The following is a 15,129-nucleotide window of genomic DNA, read 5'->3' on the forward strand; positions in this document are numbered from 1 at the left end:
CTTGGTCCCAGGAGATCAGACCATGACGTGTGCTCATTATGTTCCAGAGCTTTCAGAAACGATGGGCACCTACACATTGACTGACCAATTTTTCATGGTCGATATTGCGGCCACCAACATGATATTGGGTGTTCAATGGCTTATCACTCTAGGGAAGGTCACGACGGATTGGAAGACCCTAGAGATGGAGTGGGATGATGAGAAGACAGGGAGGTATGAGAAGATACAGGGACAGCACACATATCTGCCTCAGACTGTTTCGGCTCATCGGATGGAGGAAGTCTTCCAGAAGGGAGACATAGAGTGGGCAGTGGAGCTGCATGCATCAGAGGCAGGGACTACAGGCCAGTCTGTACATCCAAAGATACAGTCCATCCTTGATCGGTATGCCATAGTGTTTGGGTAGATTTCACCAGGACAACCATCGGATCAGGGGTTTGAGCACACCATCGAGCTAGAGCAGGGCATACACGCAGTGATCACCACACCCTATAGGCACCCCAAGGCCTATCGGGATGAGATTGAGAGGGCTATCCAGGAGTTGCTGGCTCTTGGGCACATTTGACCGAGTACGAGTCCTTTTGCTTCTTCTATGGTGTTGGTGAAGAAGAAGGATGGTACGCTAAGAATGTGCATTGACTACAGGGCCCTGAACAAGAAGACCCTGAAGAACAGGTATCCCATACCCAGGATTGATGAGTTGATGGACGAGTTGAGAGGGGCACATTTCTTCTCAAAGATTGATTTGAGATCGGGGTACCATCATATTCGCGTGAGGGAGCAAGACATTCCCAAGACCGCCTTCAGGTGTCACTATGGGCACTTTGAGTTCTTGGTGATGCCTTTTGGGTTAACCAACACCCCAGCTACATTTCAGTGCTGCATGAATCACATCTTCCGTAGTCACTTGAGGAAGTTTGTGTTGGTATTCTTCGATGATATTCTCATTTACAGCAGGACTTGGGAGGAGCATCTCCAGCACATTGAGACAGTATTGCGTATCTTACAAGAGCAACGGTTCTATGCCAAACTCTCTAAGTGTGAGTTTGGGTTGACGGAGATGTTATATCTGGGACACATCATAGGGGTGGACGGAGTGAGAGTCCACGAGGAGAAGGTCAGGGCCATCAGAGAATGGCCGAATCCAAGAGACGTGAGGGAACTTCAAGGATTCATTGGCATTTGTACGTACTACCGGAAGTTCGTCAAAGGTTTCTCACAGCTTGTTGCACCCCTGACAGACTTGATGAGGAAGGGGGCATTCAGTTGGTCGGATACAGCGCAGCGAGCCTTTCACGGGCTCAAGGAGGTTATGAGCAGCTACCTAGTGCTTACATTGCCAGATTTTACGCAGCCATTTGTTTTCGAGTGTGATGCGTCGAGAGAGGGGATCGGCGCAATATTGATGCAAGGAAGTCACCCTATAGCCTTTAAGAGTCGGAAGCTCCTTCCGCACGAGAGGTTGTATTCCATATACGACAAGGAGATGCTAGCCATCATGCATGCATTGGCTAAGAATTGGCAGTATTTGGTGGGCAACAAGTTCAGGGTGAGGACTGATCACAACAGCCTCAAGTTCTTCTTGGAGCAGAAGCAGTTACAGGAGAGGCAGCAAAAGTGGATCAGTGAGATCCAAGCGTATGACTTTGACATTGAATATGTCAAGGGTAAGAACAACGTGGTAGCAGATGCCCTTTCACGTAGACTAGCCACGTTGTCTCTTATGAGCTTGGATACAGACTGGAGTGCTCGACTCTTAGTAGAGTACTCCAAAGACAGGTTTGCATGTGAGATTCTGGACGGGCAGGTGGCAGATGACAGGTACAGGGTGATCGATGAGATCATCTATTACAGGGATCGGATCTTCTTGATTGAGGGGTCTCAACTCAAGAAGAAGATACTCCAGGCATCACATGACTCACCATTGGCAGGCCATCAGGGGTTTACCAAAACCTACAGGGCCATTAGAGAGAGGTTCTCATGGAAAGGCCTCAAGGAGGACGTACTCCTGCATATCAAGGAGTGCGATGTTTGCCATAGGAACAAGGGGGAGACGAGCCATTCCGTGGGATTATTACAGCCTTTTCCCATTCCGGAGGGGAAATGGGAGAGTATTTCGATGGACTTCATCACAGGGTTGCCCATGGTACAGGGCAAGGATTGTATCTTTGTCATCGTTGATCGGCTGACGAAGTACGCACATTTCTTTGCCATATCTGCACATTATACAGCAGCATAGGTGGCCGAGTTGTTCTTCAGGGAGATCTTCAAGCTACATGGTCTTCCTAAGACCATCATCGGTGATAGGGACAGCCGTTTTATGGGCGGGTTTTGGCAGGAGCTTTTCCGATTGGTGGGGACCGAGTTAACACCAAGTACCAGTTATCACCCACAAACAGATGGGCAGACAGAGATAGTTAACAAGCGGCTGGAGGGCTACTTGCATAACTATGTCAGCGGGCAACAGCGAGCATGGCTGAAGTGGCTGCATCTGGGGGAGTACTGCTACAATACTTCACATCACATGTCCATTGGTATGTCACCATTCTATGCCTTGTATGGGTACCTTCCTTTATCTTTTGTTGACGTGATGTTTGGTGATAGCAGGGCTCCTAGAGCCAAGATTTGGATCCAAGAGAGTCAGTTTATCCTCCGAGCTCTCAAGGATATCATGGCTACAGTGCAGAATCAGCAAAAGTTGTATGTCGACAGGGGTCGAGTGGAGAGACAGTTCGAGGTAGGAGACATGGTCTACCTACGATTATAGCCATACTGACAGTCGTCACTGAAGCAGAAGGGGGCTAAGAAGCTCAAGCCCCGCTTTTATGGGCCATATACGGTGATACGCAGGATCGGACAGGTTGCATATGAGTTGGAGTTCACCCAAGGTAGTAAGATTCATAACATTTTTCATGTATCATGCCTGAAAAAGGCATTGGTGTAGCAGGTGACACTGACAGATGAGCTACCACCCATTGATGATGAGGGGCATTTGGTATTGCAGCCAAAGGCTATCATTGATACAAGGGAGAGGCAGCTGCGGAGCAGGACGGTCCGGGAATTCTTGGTGAGGTGGAAGAATTTGTCGGATGAGGATGCCCCTTGGGAAAATGAGAAGATCTTACAGCATCCATCACTTCAGTTGCTTGAGGACAAGCAAAATTTTGCCGAGGGAGACTGTAATATTCCTAATTAGCCATGGCTAATTGGAATATTCGATTTTGTTCAATTTTTGCCTTCTATAGTTATTTGTAAATAAAAAAAGTGAGGAAGGGGGGCATAACTAACTTTTAGAATAAAAAGTCACTTCCTAGTAGCACAATGTTGTGACTTATAGGGGAGCCAAGGGGGCCAAAGGGTGACGCAGAAATGGAGCCCACGTAGACACATGGAGGAACTGCGCAGGAGGGAAAAGAACACGTGGCAAGAGGGGAATCATGCAGGAGGAGGTGAGCCTTGGGATTGAGAGAGGCAAGAGCTATAAAAGAGAGAGGAACCCCCTCATTTGGATCATTCTGTTATGAGAATTTGTGATAGTCATTTCGACTTAGAGCACGCTGGCTGTTTAGCAAGTCTGCAGCACTGTTTAGTGCATTGAGTGTCTCCGTTCAGAGATCTCACCCTTAGCCTCGGGGGACTTCGTGTGCCTGCTCGAGCAAGGTATTCCCATTGGCATTTCAGCAGTAGTTTCATCAGCCTTTTTGCAGCAGTAATGGCAGCGTTTTGGAGGATTGCGCAACACTGAGAGGACGCAGTTCTTTCTGGCAAGAGACTGGGTTGAGGATTTGCAGGAGGTTTTGTGCTGAGAGGTAGAGCAGGGGATCAGCCCTTGCATATTGGGGAGTTTTGGCAGGGATTTCAGGCAGGTTTATGGAGTATCTCATTCAGTGGTAGCACAGAGCAGTGAGGAACTGCGCAGAACCCCAAGGGGGTGATTTTCGTGGGTCGGCCATTACACGAGAGCTTTCTGGGTTTTTCTGGGTTTCTCGAGTAGAGTCTGATTCCAGAGTTTCGGCTTTTTCTGAGGAGGGGAGCAGCCCCAAATCCTCATTTGATTTCTCGCAGCAACAGCAGCACAGCAGTGTCCCAGCAGCTTGAACACAGATCAGAGAAGGGCCATTCCTTTGCTATTCTGAGTGTATTTCTTCACTTTCCTTGTGCAAGTAGAGGTGCCATCTTCCTAATCACCTCCTGTATTCATTTTATTACTTAGTATAATAAAATGGCTTAGCATTCTCTCTGCATTTCTTGTGTATCTATTTATGGTTTATTTGATATATATATTGTATCACTGTTATTTGTATCTCTTTGAGCATTCTCGGCTATTATCCCACTTGTGTGTTTTTATTATACTCTTAGACAGAGTCTGGAAAGGGCCAGGTAGACTCCGGATCTCGTCCTCCTTTTAGAGGCAACATATCTGGTAAATGCCCTCCCAGTCCATCTCTGGTTGGAGTTTGCTTGTGTTTGGGGTATATTCCTGATAAGGGATATTACATGGTCTAAAGAATTTGATACAAATGATATTGATGAGTTTGATATTAGTTTTGATCTGACAGTAATGATTCATATAAGGCTAAGCATATTGCTTTAGTAAAGTGTTAAGTTTGCAGAAAGCTTTGTGTAAAGCAAGCTTCCCAATCGAGATATGTCTGCATTGATAGTTATTTGGTGAAGCCAAAAAATGCATTGACCCAAACCCCTACTAAAAGTGTTCCAAGGTATGATTTTGATATTGAATTTGGTTTTATATGTTGATGGTCTACTCTTGATGGGAAATGAGCCTTTGATGATCGAAGTAAGAGGGAGATGGCTTCTGAAGCTCGAAATAACGGATCATGGCATGACGAATCGAATTTTGAAATTGGGAAAAGAAAATCTATATTGTGAAGCTATAGAAGAAGTATTAGAAAGTGGAAATGCAAATCCTTGGACACTCTGATTGAATTTCAAGAACTCGGCAACCAACAGTTGATTGAAGCATTGATGTTCTGTTTTGAACACATGTCCGTATATATATAATATGTGCATAGAACCTAGGTTGATTCGTGATTGAGCCGCTTCATACACATAAAGTTGCCACCGAACACCCTTCGAGATACTTGCATGGGACGATCTATTTTTGATCTGAGATATGTGACTACCTAGATGTATTGATGATGATTAGGATCGTTATTGAAGAGATGAGCACATTTGGATGTTGCCTTAGTATGAGATTTGACATGAATCATGATATATTGGATGGAAGGTATGTAGCACAACCGAGGTTGAGTATGATGTTGCTAGCATGGCTCGCTGTGAGGCACGATGAAGAAGTATCTCGAGAGTATGCTTCAATTTGGGATTTATTATGATATATTGGATGAGAAAGAAGCAGAGGTCGATCACACTCAGCACTGCGGAAGCAGAGTACATCGCAGCCAATGAGGATTGTACCGAAGCAATAAGGCTTCGGAAGTTGTTCGTAGGATTGTTCGACCAAGAGTTGGAATCGACGGTGATACAATGCGATAATCAAAGTGGTGTGAAGCTTTTAAAGAATTTTGTGTTCCATGATAGGTTGAAGTATATTGAGATCAAGTACCACTCAATGTTTTTAAAACTGGAACCGGTGACCGAACCGGTCCACCTAATGAATCGGTTTACCAACTGGAACTGGTCAAACCGGGACTGGTTAGGTCTAAATGAACCAGTTTTAGAAAAATACATTAAATAATTAAGTTTTAATGAAACAAAGTTATTTTTAAGATTTAAAACCATGATTCCAAGCCAATAGAGACAAAATATGCAAAGTTTGCTCATTTATACATGTAAAGGTGAATATATCAAAATGGCAGCGAGTGCAATACATATCATCGACAAAATAGTAAAATACATAAGCAATGAGGCTCTAAATGGCCTATAAAGTCCAAAAAAAATGTTGCAAGCTATGAGGCCATTGGCCTACTACAAGTCTACAATGTACACATGATCAATCATCAAGTTCATCACCACTACTAGACATAGGATCATCATTAGGAGCTACATAGACATCATCTGGTTCAGAGTTTGAGGATGCCTTAGCCTGATCTGCAACTTGTGATGTGGCGCATCGCTATTGATCTGTCTTATGTGTGTTGTTGTGTGAGTTGAATCTTTCAGTCGTTCTTATGTGTCTTGTTGTGTGAGTTGAATCTTTCAGTCGTTACGATTTTTGCAACATGTTGCTTTCAATTACAACTTATCATGATAAGCCCTTTTCCTTGTTGCAATTTACTTGATATTGAAGTTTTACTTTCTTGTGAGGTTGAGATTTTTTGAAAGTTTAAGTAGCTTGCAAAATGCAACATTTGCAAATTCTTTTCCTTTTGCTCCCTATCATAAGGATTGGAGTTTTCAATCTCTCATTTACAAGTGATCTGATGCACATTATTGAAAGTTCCAAACTTGTTTCTTTTGCTTTGTGGCTCTTATGGTCTTATTGCACCTTTATTGATTCCCAAAGGTACATCATTGTGCAACATGTTGTGGTAACTTTGAACTTGAAAACTTGCAAACTTTGTGCCATAGGTTGATACAAAAAATCAAAAGATAGAGGAAATTGATCAAATGACATAGGCTTGAAAGGTTCAAACTTCAAAGTATAGGAGATTTTCACCTTGTCGTAAGTATTAAAAAGTTAAAAGCTTCGATGATGCATGCCATATTACAAAGATGGAAGGTTGCCAAAAATTAGTGAATGTCACTGGGACTAGCAAGTTCTAAGTTTAAGTGACATGAAAAGTGTCACAATGAGAGTAACGTTCGAGGAGGTGTGTCAAAGCTTGAAAACTTCAACAAAAGACTTGAGGTGAAGATAAAAGAGGGACTAGTAGATGGAAAATTAAGGCTTAGCAACACTCCACAAATTTCATAATTCATAAGCTCAATGTCAAAAAGGCTTTAAACAACACAAGCTAAAGATCTAATGTGAAACAAGGAGCTTGTAGGTAAAATGTAGTTGTTTCAAGATGTAGGTGGACTTTAAGTGGCAATGGACGTTGATTCCAACTCAAGCTTGTTTCGTTTGAGTCACAACCTCTACTAGCTGCACATCTTGAAGCTTAAAAAAATTCAGGAAGGGTATACAAGTTTTTCTTATCCTTTTGTACCAAAGGCACAACTTGGGGGAGTTGTTACTAGCTCAACAATTGCCAAGTGTTATATTTGGGAGAGGCACTTAGATTTAGATCTCATATCCATTGTCCCGACACTTCTTTTGGGCACTACTTAGAGGATTACATCTTTCTTCTCGATGATCCCAATGCATAGAGGCACAAAGAGGTGGATAGAGTGTAATGCCATTTCGATGCTCAAATTTGTCAAACATTAGGGGTGAGGACAACCCTTGGAAATGAGGCCTAGAAGGGGTGGTTGTATGTGATCTGGAGACAACTTACACATAACCAATAGGTGGCCACGTTTCACTGGCTTTTGGTAGACGGTCAACACTTCTAGATAGAGAGATATCCTCTAGGTTGAATCTAGTTTCTTTAGTTAGATTTCCATAGTGAGATTCTTTCCTTTGACCATGGATGGTAAGAGAGCTTCACATTTGACCTTGACCCTCTCTCCCCTTTATCTGACAATTTGACCTTGACATTCACATAAACATTATATAGTAACCAGTTGGTTTAGGACAGAACCAGCCGGTTTGACTACAAACCGGCCGGTTTCGTCCTAAACCGACCAGTTAGGACCGGTTATGGCCAAAAATTGGCCAAAGCACCTTCCTGACTGGGTTTGTCAGCCGGTTCCAACCGGTGGCCTTGCTGACCGGTCGGTTTGACCAGTTACCAGTTAGGACTGGCCGGTTTTAAAAACACCGGTACCACTACATCCATGACATGGTACAAAGGAGAGCAATAAGGCTCGAGTACATCTCCACTGATGAGCAGATAACTGATGTTCTGACAGAGCCATTGTCGAGGGACAACTTTGTGTATTTCAGAGACAACTTGGGGCTTGTGGAGAACACTGCTCTTGTTGAGAGGGAGTGCTGATATGTCTGCAACACGAATGGACATTCTCCTCAAAGGGAGAATACCCAGAGGGCTCAATAAGAAGTGTTGAGTGAGTGTCTCTTGGAGGAGGACCCTAATCACACATCGGAAATGGTGCAATGAGGTCTTGGACCCTGATCACACACCAAGCATGGTGGAGTGAGGTCCTTCAACATCTGGACCCTGATCACACACCGAAAGGGTGGAGTGAGGTCCTGGACCCTGATCACACACCGGATAGGGTGGAGTGAGGTCTTGTTCAACATCTAGACCCGATCACCAACCAGGTAGGGGTTGAGTGAGGTCTCCGCCCAAAATGCTCACTAAGAAGGGTGAGTGAGTGCTTGCTAGTAGAGGGTCTCAACATTTTTGGCCTAGGTAGTGGCCATGGGGTTCGAGGACAGATCACTCTGAAGGGGTGAGTCCTAATATGCTGATGACATTGCCATGGGCTTAGTACCACCCTGAATATGGCCACTAGCAGATGTTGATAATAGATGATGATGCTGGTAATAATGGATAACCTTTTTCTTTAGAGAAATTTGTTCAATTTGAGAACATCTATGACGGTGATTATGAATACCTCCCTAGTTAAGAGGGAGTGTTGAATTTGTAACTATGGTCGATCTTCATAATGTACTTTTGGTCACTTGATGTAATTATATTTATCATTGTAAAGCATATTTATAAATGCTTGAGTCAAAGGAAAATTTATTTTGAGTCAAAGTCCCATTGCAACTTTTAAAAGATGTAAATTTGAATTTTTAAAATGAAATTTTTGGCTCCAAAAGTGACAAGTTGGCTTCCCTCCAAGTCAAGTCGACCTTGGCCAAGAGAAGCGCCCATTCACCCTAGACATTCTACTACATAAATGCAACTCAAGCTCCTCATTTGGGAAATTTGCATTCCTCTCTCAAGACTGTTTTTGGGCAAGTGAGCAAAGGGCAAGAATGAAAAAGACGAACAAAGAAGAAGGCCAAATTTTCTCTCTCCTCTTTCTCTCTAGCAAATCACACGTGTGAAGGAATCTCTCTCTCTCTCTATGATTCATAGTTTCTGGGGCAACTATTGCAAGGGCCCGAAATTTTCTAGATTACTAAGAAAATTGTTGCAAGGGGCCAAAATTTTATGGGTTATTGGGTCAATTGTTGCAGGGCTGAAATTCTGGGCAACTAGTTATTTTAGGAGGGCCGAAATTCTGGAAGTGCAAGATCAAGAGCAAAGTGCAGGATCAGTTTGGGTGACTTGACTTGGAGGAGAAGACCAGGTTTGACCATAGGTCTAGGTGTGTCTCTCATTGAACAAGAAGAATTTCTCTATTGAAAATTTTGTTGGGTTTTCCCCATAGTGGGTTTTCCCAGGGTCAATCGTCTCTCTTTTGTTCATCGTGATCTGTATTCTTCTATTGTTCTTTATTGTTGAATTTTTTAAATATAATTGTTAAATGATATATGGAATAAATTAAAAGAAGATCTACATCAAAAGTAATTATCAAAATTTCAGAAATATTGTGCTAACCCTAATTGCACTAGAAAATCAACATTTCAAAGTCTCTTAAGTGCCTCTTTGAATCAGTAGAGGCACTTCCATGAAAGAGTGGCAGCCACTTGTCAGTTTTAGGCATGGGATGAGGACACCATAGTATCCCTTTTAGATCAAGAGGAAACGTTGTGTCCTTCATCCAAGCCCTTATGGTCACAGCCATGTTGAGTTTGCCAAGGACATAAACCTCAAGGAAAGTTTATATTTGTCTTTGATATGTGACAACTAGATCAGGTTCCTCATGCTTCATGATTATGGAGTTACCAAATAAGTAGTTATATCATAGGCTTGGGATACTTTCATCAAAATTTGTTGAAGCATAAACTTCGAGTTACAAGGAGGTTGACTCAACTCCTCCCAAGCAAAGACACCAAATATGTTGCCGCAAAATCTAGTAGGCCTGGTGCAAAGCCTCGTCGGGCAAGGGGCCAGACCTTATGAAAATAATGAGGAAGGTTTTCCACTATCACCATAACAACCTTCCTCCTGCTCTTTAGTGGGATTTAAACCACAAGGAAGACTTCCCTAAGTCACCTACAAGGATCTTCTAATACTAGGGCTCAAGATGAAAATTTTTTGAAGGTTTAAAGATAGTTAGAGTGCTTCGCAAGGACAAAGATGACCTAGGTTTTCTATCGTAAGGTTCAAGCACTCTAAGGTTAGACCACTACATGGGTTGTTATAAGTTAGGATTTGGATGATATTTAATAATATGGCATTCAATGTCATATAGCAGCCATAGAAAAGGCCTTAGAATGATCTTCAAGAAGAATGAGACAAGGCCTTCAAATAGAGGTTAGTGTTAGACTAGGGTAAAGTTCTTTAAGGTTGTTAGATATGCTTAAACAACAAGAATAAAGGCTGACGTCAACCCTTCTAGGGTATGTTAGGCTGTCTACTATGATAGATTTGCTTCTAGAAAAGTTATAGAGGCTAATCCTAAACTATGAGCCACCCACATACAATAAAATAACACTTTTTGCATAAACCAGACCTAAAACCCTAGCAGTTGCCCTAGACGTATAGGAGAGAGAAAAAGAATTTAGTCGTGGAATAATTGAAACCCTACTTTGAACACTAACGCATGAAAAATACCAATGAGAAGATAGAGCATTGAAGATCAAGAGAAATCTTAAATTTTTATGAATTTTTCCATATTTATAAGACTCACAAAGTTTGGTTAAACTTTCTAGGTCAAATCATACTTGCTAGTCTAATTGAACCATTACGCCTGTGAGTACTCATGGGTTGAACCAGTGTAGCATGACTCTTATAAGACCTACGAGCTATGTTGCCAGGAAACGTGGGTTCGGGGATGGGAACGGGGACGGGGACGGGGACGGGGACGACATTTTTGGAAACAGGGTGCGTGGGTTCGTCGGGTAATATAATAATATTAAATTTTAATAATTATATTTTATAAATTATAAATTTATTAATTAATAATATATATGAAATTTGAATTTGTATATTTTTTCAACTTTAAACAAGAAAACTTTAATGATAATCATTTAAACATGCACATCATTGAACATTCAACATTGACATTGAAATTTCAAAATTTATCACCAAAAAACTGTTCATTGTTTACATATTAACATGAATCATGATATGGGACAGATTTTGTCACACACAGCTGACTGAGATACACTAGCCAAGTTTCCTACAAACTCAGGAGTACGCTCAAAAATCCTAAAGTATTCTGAGTTCTCAAAGACTCAACATTTTAAACTTTATTTTATTGGGCTGCCTTGTGTGTTTGGTGGGACAACAGTGAAATATCTGCTGCCAGCAGCCATAATTTATACTTTAATGTAGCCACAAGCCTTAAAAAAAACCACAGAATTTATATGTTAATGTAATGATTCAATTTTTCAAAAATTAAAATATATATACTATGAATTGTTTTACTTTTTCCTGAACAAATTCTAAACCATTTAATTGGACTTTGTTGATCCATGGTGAAATTACATTGCAAGGGCAAGCAACACCATTGTTAGAGGGCGGATAATGAACTGGCTTGAATGTTGTGTAGATGATTGAGTTGAAATACATTCTCATTGAACGGTTTATATTGTAAAGAATAGCACAGAGCTATATTCAGTGTATGAATGCATTTATGTAATGCCATTCATTAATGCAAAAAATGATGAAGATTTTCTGCGCTTTATTAATCTAATTGCAACTATTTCACGTTAAAAGAACTGAAACGTATACTTCACATATTATAGTATATAGTATAAAAAATTAAAAATTTAACAAGTCTGGGCTGAGTAGAGGTAAGTTTGTGGCATTGTCATCTCTGTTTAGGGCTTCGGTTGGGTACAGGAGTCTGCATAGGAAGGCTGAGGTCTGTTCCTTAGTGAACAGTGACTTGTTTTGTGTAAACAGTGGCATGAATCAAGCCCTACAGCTCAGCGTTTGACAACAACAAGGAGGAGGGACTATGCCGCAGCTGTAGGAGGCAAATTGAGTGTATAAAAGTGGACTGACAGTTGTGGCTCATGTTGCAGACAGTCCGAAACAGCAAGAAATTGTGACATTCATTCCGGCAAGCCTTTAAAAGAACCCAAAGAACCCAAGAATCCAAGAACCCATTAAAGGAAAAGAACCCAAATTTTTTTTTTTGAAGAACCCGGTTCTTCTGGGTTCTTCTAGGAAGAACCCGTACCCGAATCCGGTACTTGGGTGCGGGAACCCGGGACGGGTTCGAGAACCCCACCCCTGGGTGCGGGAACCCGTGCAACATAGCCTACGAGTAGCCACGGGTCTTGACGGGTTTTATAGTGAGACGGGTCACTCGCATAAAACCTCTGGTTTCTACCAATACCTGCCAAAACCCACATAAAACTCGTCTACCTGCATTGAACCCATGAAAATCTGGATATGACCCGCGTCAGACCCGTGGAGACCCTCAAAAATTGATTTTATTTTTTTTTATTTTTTTTGGAGATCATGTGGAGGGAAAAGGAAAATGGAGGGAAAATTTTGTCAAGTCTTATACAGTCGTTCCCAAGTCTTATACGGGTCACTGAGTCAATAGCCAGATGAGTCTTATACGACTACGAGTCATGCAACATTGGGTTAAACATCAAACTATTTTTCCAAGTAAGGCATTGAAGATAAACATAATCTTCAATTTTTATGACTTTAAGCATAGTTATGAGACTCATTAGGTTTGGCCTAAACTCTCCATGTGAAATCTTGCTTGCCAACCAAATCGATCCATTACACTCATGAGTGATTCCAGGTTAGACTAGGACTTGACAAGTAAGAACAAGTGGTTCCCACTTGGAGGTCACTACATCTCCATAAGCTATGTAGCCAACAGTTGTATAGAAGGGATACCTTGTCCCACAAACAAAGTGGTCTCATATGTCAATTTAGCGTTTGGCTAGGTTGTAACCTTAAATTAGAATATTATTATAACAACACATAAGTTGCTCTTTCATCAATCATCAAATTCATTTTATGCTTAGCAACCTGCTGTAAATAGAGTTTTCCATCTGTGTGGAGTAGACAATGACACCCACCAACTAAAAGTCTTGAAAGGAAAAAATATGGCGAGTTTTAATCCTTTGTTTTCTAGAATGATTCTCAATCAAAGTACAACAAGTGACTTGCCCATTATGGGCAAGCTATGGTAAATGACTTACTTGATGTAGGAGGGTGAGGTATGGTAAGGGACTCGCCTGATAAAGGAGGGTGAGGTATGATAAGGAACTCGATTGACAAAGCAGGACAAGGTACAGTAAGCGACTTTCCTAACACAAGAGGGTGGCGCGATAAGCTACTCAGCCAATAAAGGAGGATCAGGTATGGTAAGTAACTCACTCATTCAACAAAAAATCTGTTTAAAAACCATAAAATCAGTGTTGTAGAAATGTTTCCAAAGCATTATAATTCTGAATGGTTCCAACCTTAAAAGTGAAAGCACACCATCCCCTTCAAAAGTTTCACTAATTTGGTTTACATTTTTATAATTAGAATTTAGTAGGTACAATGTGAACAAATGAACAAGCATTCCTGCATAATTGTAAACAACGTGAGAGGAGTAGAACAAGACAACTAAATGCAATCTAAATCAACTGTTGTCAACAAAAAATTTATTCAATATGTTGAGATTGGTCAAAAGGTATTGACTAGGCAGCTAACAAACTAATCCTCATGACACTAGACCCAAAACCTTAAAATTTATTTCTTCAAATGCAAATCAAAATGAAGCAAGCTGCATTGCATTGCTTTCTTTTATTGAACATCAAGCACCAAAATTATCATGTATTGTGTTTGGTACATTATGAACATTTCCACCAATCATATTTACCATTGTACATTCAGATCCACTACATGAAACATAACATGTCCTTTGTGGAATAGCATGGACATAGTTCAAAGGGAATAGAATAGGGTTAGCTTGAAATTGTTTTCACAACTCCGAGTTCAGATAGTTTAAATAATGTCACCAGTTTGAATATGATAAATCTATCTAAATGACTGGAACAGCATAGCCATACTTCAAAATATATAGAATAGGATTCGGCCAAAGTTGTTTTCAAAATTCTGACTTTGGATATTTAAGAATGTCACCAGTTAGAATAATACAGAAATATCTTACTAGTATGGGTTCAACACCAAGGGCTCGAGAAAATACATAAATATACCACCACAAACCGTCATTTGAAAATAAGAATACTAATATTTACTAAATAAGTTCAATGTTTCAGAAATTACCTTACTGAACTTTATGTCAGGAATGCCATCCTTCATTGTTGCATCGCCTAAAGCAACTTGCAATTCCTAATACCAGGACAAATGCATGAGAAATTGGCATGCTTGAATGTTACTTGGTCAGAGAACAATACACTAATTTATCAATAATGATGGATCTTAAATAGTTTGCCGTAGTCTTTAACGCGACTTTTTGAAAGCTTTTCTGGCGATTTTTTCCGGTGAAAATCCGGCAGTAATTTAGTGAAATCCAAGTTTGATAACTAGTTTCTGCACAATGAAAGCCTCCCAGGGGTTTTTCAGGGTGCTGAATCCGAATATGCAATTAAAAAACAATTTTAACTGCAACAAATCATGATTTCATCTCAATTTCTTCCGCCGGATTCCGTCACCGGAATCTCAAAAAGTCGCATTATAGACAACTCCAAATAGTTTTACCCTCAAAGACAACAAAATGTACATTTGCAAATGAATTAATCTCACTGTGGCAGGAAAAGAAAGGGATTTAAGCATCCGCTATTTGAGAGGATTCTTTTTTAATATAGCTTGCACCCTGTATAGTGTGTAAAAAGAATACCATTTGCACTTGTCTGAGATCAGTTTCTGGTCTTATAATATCCATGTCAACCAAATCGATTACAAGAGAAGGCCAATCAGCATTAGCAATATGTACTATAGATGAAAGCATGGCAAGCTTATGTTTCTTCTCCATTCGACAAAGCAAACCAAAATCAAAGAACCTGCAGATGCATTAAACGTTAACTCAACCTCTAGACTCCAGATATTCCAACAGAAAGAGAAATATTTGACAATTACAAATGATAGTTCTGGACCTTTG

General features: G+C 40.9%; 1 protein-coding gene across 1 annotated transcript in view; it reads right to left on the reverse strand.

The window, feature by feature from the left end:
* LOC149226454 (uncharacterized) overlaps positions 1-15,129 on the reverse strand; it is a 513,224-nt gene that overhangs the window by 222,390 nt on the left and 275,705 nt on the right. Inside the window, exons 10-11 of the mRNA XM_089377495.1 lie at positions 14,869-15,031; positions 14,295-14,360 (exon numbers count right to left, since the gene is read on the reverse strand). Coding sequence (XP_089233621.1) covers positions 14,295-14,360; positions 14,869-15,031 — 229 coding nt within the window. The remainder of the gene's footprint in view (positions 1-14,294; positions 14,361-14,868; positions 15,032-15,129) is intronic.

Source organism: Pinus tabuliformis, chromosome J (assembly GCF_031772625.1).
Source record: "Pinus tabuliformis cultivar Carrire ecotype Pingquan chromosome J, CPIR1, whole genome shotgun sequence".
NCBI lineage: Eukaryota > Viridiplantae > Streptophyta > Pinopsida > Pinales > Pinaceae > Pinus > Pinus tabuliformis.